This window comes from Salmo trutta, chromosome 40 (genome assembly GCF_901001165.1).
Source record: "Salmo trutta chromosome 40, fSalTru1.1, whole genome shotgun sequence".
In the NCBI taxonomy this organism is placed as follows: Eukaryota; Metazoa; Chordata; class Actinopteri; order Salmoniformes; family Salmonidae; genus Salmo; species Salmo trutta.
Genome location: NC_042996.1, coordinates 18881363 through 18900640, shown reverse-complemented (window position 1 = coordinate 18900640; position 19278 = coordinate 18881363). Strand labels below are relative to the sequence as shown.

Genomic DNA, 19278 nt, shown 5'->3' with positions numbered 1-19278 from the left:
CAAATGGTCAATTATTTATACAAAACATAAGTTTATTGCAATGGAAATTCAAATAACAGTTAAGATGCTGAAAATACTCAGGAAATTAGGTGTATTGTAACAACATTACAGGAAAAATGGGAAACTGCAAAGCAAGTGCCGGAGTGGACCCTTAAAAAATATTAAATTAAAACAAATTGAAGTCTGTTTTTACACACAGAACACTGACATTAACACCATGAAACAAGGAATGGCAGATACCTGTTGTTGGCATAGGTAATTATGTGCAGAGGTAGGCAAGATAAATCCTTTCAGTTGACTGATAAAACTGGTTTAGAGATTTACTTGCATTGAAGGTTGAACATCTATATGACAATGTATTGGCAGGTTCAAATAATGACACTTACGAAATCTCTGGTTCAAAAAAGGCAAATACGGTACTAAGCTATTAAGGAGAGCAGTGTGTGAATTACAAAAACAACAATTTTCTTTTTTTAACAGACTGTACCAAAGAAACGATGTACCAAACGTAGGTCTAGCAGCAATATGCAAAATGCTAAAAGAATTTCCCTATCTGATATTTCCCTTATGAAGACACCCTATGATTTACCTGTTGGAAATATTGATCTCAAAAACAGCTCTCCAAAACACCCACTGACACATCAGAAATCACATGGGAAAAGACACTATGTCAAAGAAACATCCTCTGACAACTAATTAACAGCTTATAAGACAATAACAAGTACAAAAATGAAGTAAGCAACACAGTCCATTAATTCATTGGTTCTGTCTAGATCAACTTCACATATGGATTTGTCAGGAAATACTGCTTTTTTAGCTACTGAGCACCAAGTTGTGTCAATGTCCCATTTGATTTAACAAATTGAATACATCTCAGTTTAACAAATGATATGCTACTAATGCTCTTCGCCAACTAGATCAGAAATGCTTAACTCAGGACTATAACACTATTACAAACTTCAAGTACAATATGCATTTTTCAATTTAATCAAAAATAAGTTGACAATTGCAAATAAAAGGTACACTGAAATATACCACTACCAGCTCTATGTTGCTTTTTTGTTCTGGAAAAACTGTTGTTTTCATATGACATCATTGTCCAGACTAAAATGTTACTCGAAAAAGTAGCTAATACATCTGGGAGATAAGAAACAACGAGTGTAATCTTATTTCATTATGAATTCACATGCTTGTGGTAACATTTATAGGCGACAACAAAAAAATAGCGACGTCTTTTTGAAGTGTTTTTCTGTGAGGGAAGGTTAAATGCTGGACAATAGATGACCCCGATGTTTCATTTTTAATCAAAAGCCGTGACGTACTTCATCTATTAGACAAACCTGATAGAAGTGTGTCTTAATAGGTACCATTTGGATATAAGGCCAGGAATGAATCTGAAGGTCACTATGCTCATGTTTAATACAAAATACTAAAACTATACAAATGGGATTCATCTCATATGAAGTCTGAGTTTGCAGTATGAACAAACCTCTGTCTATCTAAAATGGTCTGATTGCTAATACTGTACTATAAACACAGTTGGTGATGTGTGTTAAAGCAGACTGATAATAAAGAAGATCAGTACCAGGGGTATTTGGCCCCTCAGGAGAGTCTAGGAGTCCCTTGTTATAAAAACATCACGTCTCAGCCGTCTATGCCGAGTGTACTCTATCACGCGGTGTCGTTGTCGTGAATGCCGGTGTTACTTCCGAACAGCGCGGCCAGCTGCTCGTCGTAGTTGACGATGTTCCTCTTCATGATGTCCATGCAGGGGCCCAGCAGACGCTCAAACGCCTGCACGTCCATCACTAAAACGCACAAACACAGACAAAAACACAAGGACAACCACATCAGCTGAAGCTAACGTAGCAAGGCTATTGGATATCATCTAGACTAGAGAGCATGAGTATTGAGATCATTCCTGGAGGGCAGCGCTCCTCCAGCTGATTGCAGTCATTAGCTACTTACCTAGACACTTGACGTTTCCTACAGCGTACGCTGAAGCAGCCCGGGGCTTGTTGGTGACCAGAGCCAGCTCTCCAAAGTACTGTCCCCTGGTGCACGTGGCAATCTCCACCTCCTCTTCCACCCCTTCTCCCTCCTCCTTTTTCAACTGGGGGGACAGACAGTCAGACAATACAAGACATATAGTGGTTTCCATAGGACAGACAGTACTATGGACATGCTCTGTAATGGTGATTTCAGCTCATTTTAACCTGTTAACACCAACTCCAGACATATTAACATGTGCGGGGCGGCAGTTAGTCTAGTGGTTAGAGCGTTGGACTAGTAACCGAAAGGTTGCGAGATCGAATCCCGGAGCTGACAAGGTAAAAATCTGTCATTCTGCCCCTGAACAAGGCAGTTAACCCACTGTTCCTAGGCCGTCATTGAAAATAAGAATTTGTTCTTAACTGACTTGCCTAGTTAAATAAAGGTTCAATAAAAACAAAATAAATGTGCATGAATACGTATCAACAGTTCCAGAAACATAGAGTAGACTTACCTTGCTCGTATTCATCGTTATTCGTACTTGACCAGATTCTACTATGTAGAAACAGTTAGCTGTGGCCCCCTGGAAGAACAGCAACAGTTAGTTGCACCTCTTTCATTCTACATGGACTATCTCCAAATACAGGGATAATGAGAGAGAGCACTACCTGAGCTATAATCTGTTCTCCATCAGTGTAGGTCTTGGAGGATAGAACATCCACCACACACATCCTCTCAGAGACCTGTCAGGACGAGAGAGAACAGTTGTGGTAGCTGTTATAATGCTCTACAGATGGAGATAAACACGCTTGTACTGTAGTTATAGGTGCTTATGGTGTACATCATTATGCATTGTATATACCATAGTGTTAGAACTGTGCCATTAATGCATTTAGGGCTTGTAACATGCGTTTCACTGTAAGGTCTACATGGGTTGTATTCGTCGCATGTAACAAATACAATTTAATTTGATTATCAAGAGTGTCACTCAGTCAGAATCACTCTCCGAGATGTTCCAGGTTTGCATGGAATAATCTCAAATTAGTAGTTCTGACTTGTTCTTCAGGAGCTGATTATTATTCAATCAAATAATGGTCATTTATTTGACAATCCCTTGAAAATGGCACGCAGTTGTCAATGGTTTTAGCGGAGCCGAAGGTCTCCTTGCCCCCCCAGCAGGCAAATCGAACATTCTGCACCTTACTGGGAGGTTTACTGATAACCACCTATAGAGATCACAGTTGTTACCTGTAGGGATGTGAGCAGGGGCAGTGACTCGATGAAAGCCTCGTACATCTTCCTCTTCTTGTGGTTGTTCTTTACTATGATCCTCCTGAACATCAGTCGGTCCTGGAGTACATACAACATCACAGGCCTCAGATCATTTCAACCAAACACCACATTACATGGTTACTCCAGTAACCAAGTTGCTTCAACACTCAAGTCAGTTTTACCATTTTGTTCCCGTAATGGTTAAGATTCTGATTTCAAGTGAGTAGGCTGATGCCTTCAGACAACTACGGCATGTTGGCATTTTTTGCTTTAGGCATCACTTCTGTAATTCACTCCACAATCTACTGGGGGGCATAGCCTACCATTCAAACCTACCATTCAAACAGTATGTAACAGCCTACCTACACATCCTCTCATCCATATCAGCTACAGTGCAATCCACTGGTTCACCCTACAGCCTTTAACCTACCATGCACCAGAGGGCTCCCACAGAGGTGGCGATGATGGTGGCAGCCCTGGGGGTGTTGTACATCAGGGCCAGTTCGCCAAAACTGCCCTGGTTGTCATAGGAACCCACCACACGCTCCACCTTATCTGATTTCATCAGGATGTCAAAGGTCCCTCTGGGAAAGAAGGCAACATCATAATGATAAATGCATTAATTGCATAAGTATGCATTATATGGGAAAATCTTATATTGCACCCAACTCTGGCCAATAGTAGTGCATAATACAGGAAATAGGATGCAATTTCAGACCCATCGGCGCCAGTATTTTTTTAACCTTTATTTAACTAGGCAAGTCAATGACGGCCTATACCGGCCAAACCCGGACGACGCTGGGCCAATTGTGCGCCGCCCTATGGGACTCCCAATCACGGCCGGTTGTGGCTACTGCCTGGATTCGAACCAGGGTGTCTTTAGTGACGCCTCTAGCACTGAGATGCAGTGCCTTAGACTGCTGCGCCACTCGGGAGCAGCGTCTCAGAGTAGGAGTGCTGATCTAGGATCTGTCCATCTAATTATATTCATTATGATCTAAAATACAAAACTGATCCTAGAACAGCCCTTCTACTCTGAGACGCTTTGTGGATATGGGCCCCGGTCTCAAAAAGTGTTGTATAGACTGTCTAGTCTGTTTACAATGTCTTGATGAATCTGAAGTCCTACCTTTCGATAACATAGAAGTTATCCCCATCGTCATCCTGGTCTATAATGTGTTCGCCAGCCTCCACTGGCATCTCAAACATTGCATCCAGTACCTGGGACATCTGCTCCTGTTAACACAAACAGAGATATTTCAGTGCCACGGCACACAGCAGCATCCATATAGAATATTTGTTGACTTTTCCTCAATGCATTTGTTCAACCTATAGTCTTTCCACCCCACTTTACCGGGTCTAGGTTTTTGAACAGCAGAATGTCTTTGCAGGCCTCCTGTAGTCTGTGCCTCTGCTCATCGGTTTTAGGATGGGTGATCTTTTAGAGAGCAGAGCAGAGCCATAATTAGCATGTATTATTATAGCTAATGTATCAGGTTCATGTACAGACTGCATACTGTCATCTAATCTCCTTCCCACCATGTTTCACTCAGCATCTGACTTCTTATGCTGAAATGTTCTTTTGTTCCTGATAAATACACAAACGTTCAACCTAAACCAGTTTTGATCAACAATGGTTTGCAGTGGTCCAGCGGCATCACATCATTAGCTAACTTGAGGTTAAAGGTCAACCCCATAGTGATGGAGGTTAAGTGATCTTACCCTGGGCTCTTTGTCCTCCTCCTCATCATCAGGGTTGAATGCTTCAGCACACACTGTGGAGAGGAACAAGAGTCATCACATTACACTTGAGTGCCTCCTTCAGATTTCACTCAGGATTCCAAGAGTGCTTCCAACCAAACCAAACCCAGGAGGTCACATAACCTGCAGTGTAATCCATTTCACCCAGCATTGTTTACGCCTGTAATGTCTATTGGTGAACATGCTGAACTCTAGACTGCTCCTGATACTTGAGTACTGTGTGCATCGAAAACCCCTCTGGCTAGCAGACAGACGTTTGTGTGATCCTGCTACAGTACTATTAACATATGTGATAGCGATGACAGCATCAATTGCTGCTCTGACTGGATCAATAGTCCCAGCCACAGAGAGGATATCATTATGCCCATCAAACACACACTTCAAATTTCATTTCCTGTCACTATCTGTAGAAAACACTGGAAAAGTGGGTACTTTTGTGGATGCAAAATACAAGGGACAACCAAACCAGAGTTCTTTAACTACACTATTATTAGATGACATAGCTAGAATATAAAACCTTCTTACCTGAAGACCTTCTCAAGAATCTGTTGATCACTGGAGCTAATAAAACAAAGTTACATGAAGATGAGATGTATTTTACTATGCTACAACCATGCAACAAGGTTCTGGCTTAACAGATAGAGCATTCTGATCTAAAATCACTGTTGATTGTTTTTAGCTAACGTTAGCAAGCTAACATGGAATGGATCTAGCTAGCTAACGCTACTGATGCTCACACAGGTCAGGATAGCAACTGACACTTTCAGACAAATCTTCCCACTCCGCACTGGCCAAAGTAAACAATAGGGGTTATTCAAGGTTTTGGGATGGTAGCTAGATATCCATTTCCCTTCGAGATGTGATTGTGAGTTCAATTGCCCTTTCTTGGCCTGGCATCTGTTACCCAGAAGTACAATTATCGCGAAAGTTGTCACTTCCCTCTGTCCATGAGGGATTCATGGTAAAATGGTCAGTAGATAACGTCAGCTTTCCTGACTACTATAACTATAGTGTAGTAGTAGGAAACCGTTAGTGAGCTTGGCTTTCTCAGTTGCTGCTACCGTAATGTCGTTAGCTAGCTATCAAGGTTAGCAGCACCACACAGGCAGTACTGACTTTTCTAGCAGAACGGTGAGGTTAGCTACCTACGAATTCCTCCTCCTCCTCATCATCTTCTTCATTTTCCGAATCAATTTGCATTGCCTCCTCGGCAAAATTGACCGCCCTTCCACTGCTAACGTTACCACCAGGTCGACCGTTAGCCGAATTTCGGGCATTGTCAAAGGCGGATCCTCTCTGATTCTCCTTCAGTTGGATGAAATACTGCAAGGCAAAGTCCAGAAGGTCTCCTGGCTGATTCCTCAACACTTCCACTGTAAAGCTTTGCAACAGCTCCGTCAGTCCGTCTGGGATTTCAATACTCATTTCTAATCGGTTTTAAGAGTCAGGCAAATAAAAATACTACAAATAAAAAAAATATTCCAGCTCAGGCTTGCAAGGGTTGACAGCTCACTTGAAAAATAATTCCACAGACACAGCCTTTTGTTACAAATGTTGTTGACGTTACACCCATTCTCAATTTCTGTTCATCTGTAGCTAGCTATAGCTCGCTAATTTAGCTACCGCCTTTTGATGAAAGCCGAATGAAAATGGCAGTGAAGAAGCTAGCTAGCTAGCTCGCATCATTTTGCTGCTGGCTTCAGGAAACCCACGCATGTGACCCGGGTATCCATGACAACCACCCATCTAGAGATTGCGCACGCAGAATCATAGAAATAGAACAGTGAGCAGATCGGTCACCACTCCATCTCATCGGAGCATCGTTTTACCAGACAGCACAGAACGTTTAGAAACGATTGGGATTTTACCATTCTCAAAATTCACATCAGTACATTATATACTTCGTCATGCATATTGACAGTATAGCCTAATACTTGATTTTTTGCATAACAATTGTCCTATGTAGGCCTACACTGTGAACCTTCATTTCACAAGGAGATTCCATTTGTAATTGATACATGAATACAGCAACTGACCTCCTTAGAAGTTAATGAATAAGAAAAAGTCTGGGTTGGGCAGAGTGTTTTCTCTACAGTGGAGCGGGGGAGAGGTGATGAAGGAAATGCTCTGTTCTGTCGCTGTAACAATGTAATATAACCATAGTCCTATTTCATCAAACAGAAATCGGATTTATTAACATACAAATTCATCAAATAGATTACCTTTTCAAGCAGTGAATACGAAACATTTGGATGAACAATGAAACAAAAACAAAGGAATTCAAGCATGAGTTCTCAGTCATCATCATCCTCCTCCTCCTCCTCTTCTCTCTGACAGGTGTGTGAGAGTGTGTGTGAGGTATTAGCGTGTAGTACAGTGTCCACAGACAGTAGACTCCTGAGACACTGTAGAACAGCCAGGATCAGTTGATACTTACAGGACACTGACTCCACACCTGAACTAGAGCCAGAGCTTGACCAAACCGTCACCTCCTTTACCCCTGACCCAGATCCTGACCCAAACATAGACTCTGACCCAGTGTCAGCCTGGACCATATTAGAACCATCCGCTGCCAGAGCAGCACTCGTTTCCGGCGGGTCCGGAGAGTTACCATGGTTACGTATGCAACTGAGAGTGTGTGCGTGAGCCTCCAGGTAGCGCCGAGGATTGTGGGAGTAGATCTGTCTGGGCACACTCAGTAGGGCCTCTGCTAGCATCTCCGAGACGGCAGGGTTGTCCAAGTGTGACAGAGTGTGCGTGTCTGTGTGTGACGGAGCGTGCGTGTCTGTGTGTGACGGAGCGTGCGTGTCTGTGTGTGACGGAGCGTGCGTGTCTGTGTGTGACGGAGCGTGCGTGTCTGTGTGTGACAGAGCGTGCGTGTCTGTGTGTGACAGAGCGTGCGTGTCTGTGTGTGACGGAGTGTTTGCGTGTCTGTGTGTGACAGAGTGTGTGTGTCTGTGTGTGACAGAGTGTGTGTGTCTGTGTTTGCGCTGTAGGAGGGTGTGGTGTAACAGGAACTCAAAAGTCCCGCCCACGGATATGACACAATAAGGCTCCATCACGTCTGTGCGTGCAGTTCTCTCTGTAGCTCTAGTCCTGTGTTCGGGCCCCGAGGAGGTATGCAGCATGAGTAGAGCATCTCGTACAGCACATACACTCTGTTCCGTCTGGCCCTCTGTCAGTCCACACACAACCAGACTGTGGGGTCTGCCCCTGTCCTCTGCCTTAGGAAACCCCACATTGACAAACCTGGGAGAGAGAAAACCACATAATTAGAATAGTGTGTGTGTGTGTGTGTGTGTGTAACTATCCTGTTACCATACCTGTGAGCTCCCAGCACCAGCGGCCGGCAGAAGGTAACCGTAGCAACGTGTTCCTGTCCAATCACAGACCAGTCTGAGACAGGCTGGGCTCCACTGAGCACAGAGAACAAGGTGAGGTCCTCTTCACACACACACTCTAACACACACACCCCGTGCCTCCCCACTGCAGCCAGGACGGCCTCCGACTGTCTAACTGATGAAAGGAGCAGAGACACTCCTAGATGCTGTAGAATGATACACACACTGTCTAACCTCCGCCCTAATCTCACACACACACTTTCTATCCCTCTATTAGCCCCACCCAGCTCCAGCACAGTTCCACCAATCAGCAGGCTGGGTTCCAGGGCTTCCGTCACCGCTAGGGCCCTGATTGGTCCATGGTCGCGGAGTGGGAGGGGTGTAGAGAAATCTGCATGTATGACCTGGCCCTCCAGCAGACGGGAACAGCCAATAGGGAAGCCTGATACTGCTGTGTGCAGAGCAGGGAAGTGTTCGTTAATGAAGTCGCCATGGCAGCTCCAATGCGAGAGCAGCTCACAGGTCAGTTGGCTGATGATTTCAGCATGAGTAGGGCTGAGCCGGGTGTGAAGGAAAGCACTGAGTAGGCGGCACAGAGTGTGTGTGTCTGTTTGTCCTGGGGTGTGTGGGTCTGAAAGGGAGGAGCCATGTGGAGCCACTCCAACAGTGATGACATCACTGAGCTCGTCCAATCCGAAGGCCAGCAGAGCTTCAGCCAAACGCTTGGCGCCTGCGCCTTCCCGGCGGGCTTTTCGGGTGTGTTTCTGTATCTCCCGTAGCAATGAGGCGAGCAGCAGGACGAAGGTCTTGGAGCCATCTCCTGTCACCGAGCTGTGTCTCCTCACACACTCCACCACCATCCTACACACACACACACACACACACACACACAGATTGAGATTTCACAAGTACTGTAAGTGTGAACGTGTGTGTGTATATATGTATGTACACTACCGTTCAAAAGTTTGGGGTCACTTAGAAATGCCCTTGTTTTTGAAAAAAAAAGCAATTTTTTTTGTCCATTAAAATAACATCAAATTGATCAGAAATACAGTGTAGACAGTCAGAGTATGTGAGCGGAGCTGGAGCAGAGCTGGAGCTGAAGCGTGCCCTATTTAACTGGTGTGGATCCAGATTCCCAAAGGCTGGTGCATCGGTCTTCTCACCCGCTCCAATAGCGCTCCAGTATACAATCACTTCACGAGCTTCATGCATTTGTAGTCTACTTGTGTGCTGCTATAGCTCCTTACTTTAGCTACTGTCATGGTTCGCTAAATATTTTCATAAACAGACTGATAAAACACACCGGTGCAAAATCAAGGTGTCTTACAAAGATGAGGACCAAGAGCAAGAGAGGGAGTGTGGTGATGTAGTGTCCAATAATAATAATTGGGGAATCTGAAAAGGCACATATCCCGAATACATGAGGGTGTAATTAAGTTTCATTGTAGCAAAGTATTTACACATAACAAATCAGATCTCTGAAAATGTTCCTTCATTTTTGTTAGATTATCTATACAATAGGACATAATTGATTTTCATATTCCAACTTTCAAGGCGCTTTCTGTTTTTGATTGGGTTGTTTTGACTAAAAACCTTTAGACCTACCTATAGAAGAAGAAAATAACAACTCTGTATCCCTGCCCAGCCTGGCAAGAGTGGCCAAAAGGTTGTTTAGCATCCCCAGCTTGCAGAGGATATTCTCCACTGCTGGCCTGCTCTACAGGCACCATCACATGAGCCTGAAGCTACAGACTCCAGCCAAACTGGTGTTTCTAAGAATGAATTCCAAGGAACTCTAGACTGAGCCTAATAAGGCGTTTTTCATTTAAGTCACAGCTTATATGCACAATATATAGACTATAATGATTTAATACAACAAACCTTTGTTAAAATGCTGAGCGCTTAATGTCCCTGACTCCCTACCAGCCTAGTGTGTTCACAATATATTTATTTGTAGGCTATAGCCTTGAAATAATTGTAATATAGCCTAAATAATCAATTTTCATTCCTACATAGTCTCCCTGTCAGGCTCCTGACCTATTTAGAGTGTTTATATGCTGTTTAATATGACATGTAGCCTATTTGAAATTATGAGTGCTTCTTACATTCACCTTTTCATGTTTATTAAAGGACTTTTTAATCAAATCATATGGTTTGTTTTCAATGCTTCAAAAGAAAATAGTAGGTCCAGGTACTCCACTCACATACTCTAACTAACTTGTGTTACCTGGCCAGCGGGTGTTCCACCCGCAGGGCTGTGAGGATGCGTGTTCCGTGGCGTGTCAGCAGAGTTTGCCCCGTGTCCCGTGTGAACAGCACCTGTCCTCCATCAGGACCAAAGCTCCTCCGGATCACTGCCTCCAGGACACTCACTGTCTGCAGTACGGAGTCCAGCTGCAGACACTGAGGCTGCAACCGCATCCCCATCCCCCAAGACCTGAGAGATGGAGAGAGGCGACCTGTCCAGGACACACAGACACAACTGGGTTAGCTGGGATTCACTGGCTTCAATGTCAATCATTGGATTACACTGGGCTCGGGCGACATGGGGTGGCGCTGCACACATTACACATGAATTGAAGTAACTAGCTAGCCTACTCCGATACCGCGCGCCTGATCCCCAACCTCTTTTATCTTGATGAGTGAAAGGTCACTTTATGGTAAAACTATACTGACTACATCCACGATAAAACATCGAAATTCTGATTGTTTACGTGAACTCACCTTGGTGTGGAAAAACTTCCTTTGGTTTCCTAGATACCTCTTCCTCTGATGGGGTTGGTAAATCACTGTTTAAAATCTGCATGTCGCCCTCTAGCGACGGGAGGTAATATATAACTAAATTTCTCTACGATCAGGTTTATTATGGTATTGCCACCATCAGTCATGCAAGTCTGATGTTATATTAACAGATGATACAATCGGCTTCAGTGCATTAGGAAGCGAACAGGAGTCAATATTTATGTATAACTCATAAACATATGGTAAGATCAGGTTTTGATCTTGAAAGTGCAAAAATAAGACTGGTACTGTATACAGTCCATGGTACAGTCAATGAGTAATGTATTGGAACAGCTGGTTACATCATTGAGAAGGGTTGACAAACCTTTAGATCCAGACTTTGGTCTCTGACTATATCTCCCTCTCTCCTTATTTGGGAGTCTAATCAACATAGTAATTGTACCTAAAGTGGTTTACAGTTTATCACATATGTGGCCCTTGTGGGATTCGAACCCATCACACTGGTGTTGCCAGCCCACTAAGCCATTGGCACCACAAGGGGAGCCCCCTAAGCCGAGCGTTTATCCCCCCCCTGCTTGATGCCCAGCACCAGGTGCAGGAACCAGTTGAACTGCACAGTCCAGCCCTTGTCCCTGCAGATCTCTATCTGGTCCAGCAGGTGGCGCTGTGCCTCCTCCTCCGGCCGGCCCACAGTCAGCGCTTCGCGGATGTACTCGATGTCTTCTTTGCTGGTGAGCTGAGGCATGCCCGTCATCAGCATCATGGAGAACAGGATGACGAGGAGGTTGGTGTGATGCCTCAGAGCCAGGTAGGCCCGCACACACACATCCTGGGAGAGAGGGGGTAGGTATGTGTTAGTACTCTACAAGAGATAAATACTCTAGTTAAGTGTGTGTGTGTGTGTATTTTTACTAGTTAGACAACAAGTTAGTTTGAGTACCTGGAACTTCTGGAAGTGTGGGCTGCTCTTCTTCCCTGATGTGCCCATGACATAGAGGAAGTCAGGGGTGAGGACGAAGGGAACCCTCTCCTTACTGATACCCAGGAAACTCTTATAGTTCCCCAGTATGTGGCCAAAGTCTATGTGGAACAGGTTACCTGAGGGCAAACATATCAATGGGAAAAAAGCATGTTATAGATCAACCATCCAATACATCAGAAACAAATTACTACATTCAGATGAACAGATAATCACTTTCTATGGGTTCACTCACATATATAGAATATTGTGGAATGTATTCCTAATGTTTTGGCAGCCACTTAAAGCCAAGTACTGTATCATGTTTGTGCTATAGGGAGATGAGGATGAGCTCTGGTACCAGATTCAGTGATCATGATGTTGTCGTTGTGTCTGTCTCCTACCCCCAGCACGTAGGTGGCCACACAGTACCCTCCACAGGAGAACACAAACCTCTCCACTGCCTGCTGGAACTACAGGGAGAGAGAGACACACACACACACACAAACACACACACACACACACACACACAAAGAGAGAGAGACAGAGAAAGACAGCAAAAGAGAGGGAGAAGGGAAGTGATAAAGACAGAGTGGAGGAAATGAAGAGCATTTGTGAGCTGCAATTTCATACAACCAGCTCTGCTCGATTATTACCGCAGACAACATTGGAGCAAACACAGGTACTCAAACCGTGTTTCATCTTCCTCTATTTATCTGCTAGTGTTGTGGTAGCTTCTGTGGTATACCTTCACCCTAAAGCTATGGAGACTGCTGCATTGGGATATTTCTAAACGGCCAATGTGGAGGTGCTTCAGCCTACACAGTCTGAGTATACATGAATAGTGCTGCAGACAAAGCCCTGGGTAACAGGAAATGCAGCAGGTGTGTTTCCTTCCCCCCTTTGCGGCGCAGTTATATCCTCTACAGCTGAGACGCTGCAGCACCGTGGGAGTAAATCTAGCGAGCTACCTTTTCCTCGCTCACACACTTGTCCCGCAGCCATTGGTTGAGGATCTCGTCCTTGAATGCTCCTGTGCTTCCCACAACGCTCTGCTGGATGTTGGCAATAGTGGTGGCATCCTTCACTATCTCAATCATCCCTAGAGAGAGAGCAAGAGAGATGCTTATTTAATTAGAAATGGCACATATATATATATATATATATATATATATATATATATATAATTATTTCTACAGTATATGTTGTAATATATTATTATTAATGCGTCATGACAGTGTAAAGTCAGTTGACATACCTATTTTATTCCCAGTAGAGATACAGCCGTAAGGCAGTAAGGACAAGTCCAAAGACTCTTCCTCCCATATGGACTCCATGATCAGCAGAATCTAAAAAGAGGAGCACTTCCTTGTCATGGAACATTTGGTGGACAGTTTTGCCTAACCCATTGAGAAAGCAAGCCCACACACCTGTAGAATGAGCATGTCCTGCCTGAGGTCATCCCCGTCCTTAAAGATGACCCCGATGGTGTCACTGGACAGGGTGGTGGGGTCAGCCCTCTTAAACTGCAGCCACAGCGGTCTCTTCTTAGAGGCCATCACCTTACACTGCTCTATCTGAAGAGAGGGACCCATGTTTACAGTCAAACACAGGAGAGAATGGAGGAGTATGAATTCAATTAGTGGAGGATACAGGAAATGATGGTGAAGAAAGGGATGGAGACAAGCGAGAAGAGACTTGGAGGAAAATAAGAGGGGGGTAGAATAGAGATGGATAGGTATTATTCCACTCACCACCAGAGCACCAGCCCGTAGACCCGGGTCATAGGGCACTCTGAAGCTCTCTGGCAGCCCAGACGTCTGCAGGTTCTCCAGCTTCTGACGCAGCTGGAACACAACTGAACATAACACCGGGACTCACTACATATTCATTTATATAGGGATTTATCTCCACCTCTTATACGAGGTCCGTTGACTTGAGGCGACAGGCTCACCTTGTGCAGAAACATCATATTTCTCAGCAGACATGGCCTTTATCTCCCTGGTGACTTTCTGCAGGGCTTCTGTTATCTCCACCTGTTGATGATAACGAATCGGATTATTCTTTATTCAGGTCCTCGTTATCTGACACTTTAGCGACCTAGTCTTTTTAAAATCAGTCTTTTATATCCTTGAATTATTTGTATACGGTATATTTTATTGTGAGGCGTGTTGAGATGTTTTAATAAAGTTGTGTTTGAATCTAAAGCTCTGAAGAAAGATGTGGGGAAGATCCACCTGACGTGGCGGCCTCAGCCCTCCGAGGAGTCCACACAGTACCAGAGGTACCTCAACTACCTGATTGGCTACGACGTCAAAGCCTTACAGTCACATTACACGGAGGAGGAACTCTCCTCACCCACTCCTACTGTGTCCGATCACACATCACACCGTGCTCTTGTTTACGGCTGGGGTCAAGGCTATACGATCACCCACCTGGCGTCTGAAGTCCTGCAGCATGTCCTCTCCACAGCCTCGGAGGTAGGCTTCCAGCAGCACAGCGTACCTCTGCTGGTAGTGCATGGACTGGGCGATCTCACTCCTCAGGAACCAGAAAAGGAAATGACCTATCCTCTTACTCCTGAGAGCTCTCTTCAGCAGGAACCTGGCCAGGGCACTGTCATGGTACGGCTCAAACTTCACAGCCTGAAAAACACAGAGGAGCACACATGTGCATTTTTCTCAACATAAACACATCATAAATGCAAGCTAAATGTTTCACTAAACTGTAATGCAACATTATAAAGTATCTTCCAGTTTGGGGATTTGTTCATACTCACACTGTTTTGCATGTGTAACCAAGGCCTCATTGTTGACAGTAGAGACAGTTATTTGACTCTACAGTGACGAATGGCACATGCAAAACTGCCCACAGGTGCTCCCTTCTGGGAAAATACTAGGCAGTGTTGTCTGTAAAGGTTGCTATTGTGTTTTTTCCTGGTCAATGTATTAAACAACTACTTGTTTTTATGTGTGCTTCTACACTCAGAGACAGGTGAGTGTAGAAGTATGACTAGGGCGGTTTAGTCATTCTCGTCATGAATCTTGTCCTGGAGGCAGCTCTGCAGAGTGGTCACTAGCTAGCACAGCCACAAAGTCATAAAATCAGATTTTAAACCTAACCTTAACCAAACTGCTAACCATTATGCGTAAACCTAACCTTAAATTTAGATCAAAAAAGCAAATGTTTGCTTTAATGAATTTTTACAATATAGCTAATTTTGACTTTGCAGCGGGCCTATCTAAAGTGAAATTGCTCTGTTCTGCCTCCGGGACAAGAGTCATGACAATAAATGCCAACTTGCATGACTAGGGCTGGATAACGAAACCCGGTTCCTCTATGGCACAGACCGAATCTTGACAGAACCAAGACCGAAACACATCAGACATTTCTCAGACAAATTTTGGTTCCAACAAGTCCGACTAACTCACCTGGACCAGCTGCAGCAGGTATCTCAGAACGTCGTCGTCCCCCAGGGTCTCCAGCTTGCGTACGGCCATAGAGCGGACGTGAGCGTCAGAGTAGTGGCAGTCTAACAGCTGCATGGCCAGGCCCACATCCAGCACACTACGGTCCCAAACAGAGCTCCTCTCCAACAGCCTATGGGTGGCCAGGACAGCCTCCTGTCTACCCCACAGCACAGAGCCCAGCAGCTTGGGGTATGCCCTGGGAGGAGACAGTAGCGAGTTTTACAACATTTCAATAAAACTCCCAAAAATTGCACTGAATCATATTCACAGAAAGATCTCTGTGATACTCTTACAGGAAAGATATTAAGAGCGATGGAATTGGGATGAAACAAGTGCTTCTGTGTTATAAACTCAGATTACTCAAACTTATTCAGTAATATAGTATTAGATGACCATGCCAGTCAGTCTTACCTGGGGTGACGCATACACTCCTCTCTGAAGTGCCACAGCAGCTCTTTGTCTTCTTGGCTGAGAGGGTGCAGTGGATCTGTCTCAACAATTGCCTCGAATTGCTTCCTCAGGTGGTTAGGCATCTCCCTTTGCCCCCTCTCCCCTCCCTCGGCCTCCCGACCCTCCCCCCCAGCCACCTTGCCCTCCCTGCTCTTGGGCAGGGCCACTGGGTAGCAGTACTTGTCCAGCAGGATGGCTATGGCCATGGAGGAGGCCTTGTCTGGGTTGGTGGCTGAGGTCAGCTTGTCTGCATTGACGCTGCTGTTGTCCTCAGTCTTCTCAGGCATCTTCCACATGTGGAGGATGAACTCTCCCTGGCGCAGCAGCGAGCGGTGGTCCACCAGCAGCAGGTTGACGTAGTACAGCAGACGACTCTTAGTCTTACTACCATCATGGCTGCCGCTGCCACCTCCACCTGGGGATCCTCCATTGTCCTGGTAGGAGGAGGAGGTGCCCTTAGAGATCTGGGTCTGGGCCTTCCCACAGGACACCTGGGTAGAGGAGAAAAGAGAACAGAGTTAAATTGTAATGAATTGAATGAAGTTGTGATTCATATTATATTCTCCAAATAATAGACTGGTATTCTACAAAAAAATCCCACAACAAAGATGTTGGCTAAAGTAAATATAGATACGGCTGCCAGACTAAACCAATAAACCTTATACAGTTTACCTGTAGGCTGAGGCGAGCCCCCTTGGGCAGGTCTCTGATGCGTATATTGAACTCCAGCCAGGTGTTCCACAGCACCTCCTCAGTGAAAGCCTTGGAGGAGGTTCTCTCCTGAGCCAGGAGCTGCTGGCCATGGAAGATACTGGCCTCCACATACACGATCAGCTCTGGGTTCCTCGGCAAAGCCGGGATGTCTATGCCCAGGACTTTAACCCTGAACTTCCTGTGACAGTCCCACAGAGAGATGGTGAAGACCCGCTCGTGGTCTTTCTCGTCGATCGTCAGCTGCTCATGGGTGCCTGTTGGAACAGAGGAATATGAATCATCTTAATCATCAAAGAAATACTTCCCACAGTAAAATCATGTGCTATAATATTGTTTATTGTGGCACAACTCTATGGACTAGGGGAGTTTGTTTACTTGAAAAGCACATATTGTAATCTATTGGTGAAATATTCTGATAAGATTACTATGGGAATGTTGATGCTAGCTTACCTGCCACTCCAGTACAGTCATCCACCTGTGCCCAGTCCTCTCTCTGGACTAGGTCTTGACCCGGATTAGGAGCCGACTCCAGAACCAGATGGATCTCCTCCCCGTTCTTCAGACACTGTCGGACCCAGTGGAAATCCCTGACCGGGTGGTTCCCATAGATATACTCTTCCCTGCCACACACCCTCAGGACGTAGTCTGCCTCACACACATCCTCAGGAACTCCCAGCAGAGCCCTCTTATTGGAGATCTTCGTAAAGAAGGTCTGGAGCACCTGGACGGGCGTGTCGTCGATGGACACCTTGATGGTCTGGCTGGCCTTGTTCCTGTGAATGACCAGCAGGATGTGGCTGTTGGTCACCTAGAATAAAATATTATTCAATCTTTATTGATCCATGATACAGAGACAACGGAAATTGGCAATTTTTTACTGTCCCAGTACCCAGCTACATCACCCAACACAGAACAGGCTGGGAGCAGACAAGAAGCAGAGGGTCGCCCCGCAGAGCTGCACCACTGGAGCAGCCAGGTTAGGGGTTAGATACCTTGGTGAACAGGTACTCCGGGAGGTGCTTGGATGTGATCCAAGGGTCCATTGAGTATAGTTTGGGGTCCCGGTCAGACAGCTCGTTCTTGCGGGGTGTGAGGAGCTTCCTTCGGGTGAACTCCAGCTCGTCATCGTGCACGTTGCTGACGTCGGTGACGTCGTAGCCAATCAGGTAGTTGAGGTACCTCTGGTACTGTGTGGACTCCTCGGAGGGCTGAGGCCGGCACGTCAGGTGGATCTTCCCCACATCTTTCTTCAGAGCTTTAGATTCAAACACAACTTTATTAAAACATCTCAACACGCCTCACAATAAAATATACCGTATACAAATAATACAAGGATATAAAAGACAGATTTAAGACTTAAAGCTTCTACCTTTCCAGTAGCGGATGCAGTCCAGGGTCTGAAACACCTGGTGCTTATCGTAGATCTCACACCAGTTGCCCTTCTTCTGGTAGAGCAGGATGCAGTGGTCAGAGGAGTACTTCTGATAGAACTCAGGGCACAGGTTGGTGGCTACTACCCTCAGCCACACCTGGGCTTTCACCTGCTCCACCGTCCAGTTCCCAGCCACCTCCAGGAGCAAGGTGTCCGGGCTGCGGCTACTCTTAGTGGTGGTGGGGAGGATGAACTCGATGGCTATCTGGTCCATGGCCACGGAGAAGGTGGAGGTGAAGGCTTTCATCTTTCTTCTCCTCCTCCGGATCTCTTCTCTAAGGACTACAGGTTGAGGTTCTTCATCGCTCACTTGCTGTTCCATAACACGAGTTATCTATTATCAATGAAGAATAAAATACATCAGTTTAGATTAGAATAGATGGATGTATAAGGGATGTTAAATGTAGCATATATAATTATCTCATGTTTGTAAACACTGCCTATAATAAGATACTCTATCATGATATGTTATGCTCATAATAATTCAATTTTTTATGGTGTATATAAATCTTATTCAACTTCTTTCAGATGAACTTCTCTGCATAGGAAGTTGCAAAGCAGGAAGCAAGGAGAAGCACTGACAGCAGTAACAACGTATCAACCCCATACTATCATTGCTATCAACTCATCAAAAGAACAGAAATGTTGCACTTAAATTGAGTAACCAGAATTTGGCAACATTGTAAATTACACCTTAGTCATTTCAGAACATTTTTCCAAAAATGATTCAATCACAACTTGAAATGAAATTGACAAGTCTCCTACACCTGCTCACAAAAACAAACCTACAGTATATAATAAAATCATACATTATAAAAAAATACAACAATTATTGATGAAACTTCAATATAGAGATAGTTTCCCATGAGCAAATCCAGAGCCATTAGATTTCAAAAACAGAAAGTAACGGTAATTTATTGCCGATTACATGCGCCAGGGAAAGTATGAAAGCCAGAGAAAACCATATGGAGAAAACTTACCGCTCAGTAGACCTAAACACACTAACGCCAGCAGAAATATGACACGGTTTGTCACTAGGCATTTGTAAATAATTGTACAATGGTCCCAGTTTCTCCGTAGTTCATGTTGAGTCCGAAGAAGTGGTACTAAAACTTTCTGTCGGCTATTCCACTCACCCCTCCC

General features: G+C 44.9%; 3 protein-coding genes across 3 annotated transcripts; all 3 read right to left on the bottom strand.

Annotated features, from left to right (window-relative positions):
- Positions 1–11: 11 nt before the first annotated feature.
- On the bottom strand, positions 12–6762 carry LOC115180300 (cAMP-dependent protein kinase type II-beta regulatory subunit). The gene is made up of 11 exons (XM_029742277.1): positions 6171–6762; positions 5551–5586; positions 4987–5039; positions 4619–4702; positions 4394–4500; positions 3695–3848; positions 3241–3342; positions 2661–2735; positions 2507–2575; positions 1969–2113; positions 12–1808 (listed from the first exon to the last, which is right to left on the bottom strand). Exons 1-11 carry the CDS (start codon positions 6448–6450, stop codon positions 1672–1674), a joined length of 1242 nt encoding a protein of 413 aa, XP_029598137.1. The 5' UTR covers positions 6451–6762; the 3' UTR covers positions 12–1671.
- Positions 6763–7193: 431 nt separating this feature from the next.
- bbs10 (Bardet-Biedl syndrome 10) lies at positions 7194–11196 on the bottom strand. Its single transcript, XM_029741941.1, has 5 exons — positions 11094–11196; positions 10597–10828; positions 8349–9227; positions 8005–8274; positions 7194–7761 (listed from the first exon to the last, which is right to left on the bottom strand). Exons 1-5 carry the CDS (start codon positions 11173–11175, stop codon positions 7320–7322), a joined length of 1905 nt encoding a protein of 634 aa, XP_029597801.1. The 5' UTR covers positions 11176–11196; the 3' UTR covers positions 7194–7319.
- A 16-nt stretch (positions 11197–11212) lies between these two features.
- Positions 11213–19278, bottom strand: LOC115180047 (phosphatidylinositol 4,5-bisphosphate 3-kinase catalytic subunit gamma isoform-like). The gene is made up of 16 exons (XM_029741940.1): positions 19116–19278; positions 18073–18469; positions 17696–17958; positions 17154–17511; positions 16662–16957; positions 15951–16480; positions 15501–15735; positions 14505–14714; positions 14024–14105; positions 13824–13927; positions 13500–13646; positions 13328–13418; positions 13041–13171; positions 12431–12542; positions 12052–12209; positions 11213–11940 (listed from the first exon to the last, which is right to left on the bottom strand). Exons 2-16 carry the CDS (start codon positions 18455–18457, stop codon positions 11659–11661), a joined length of 3384 nt encoding a protein of 1127 aa, XP_029597800.1. The 5' UTR covers positions 18458–18469; positions 19116–19278; the 3' UTR covers positions 11213–11658.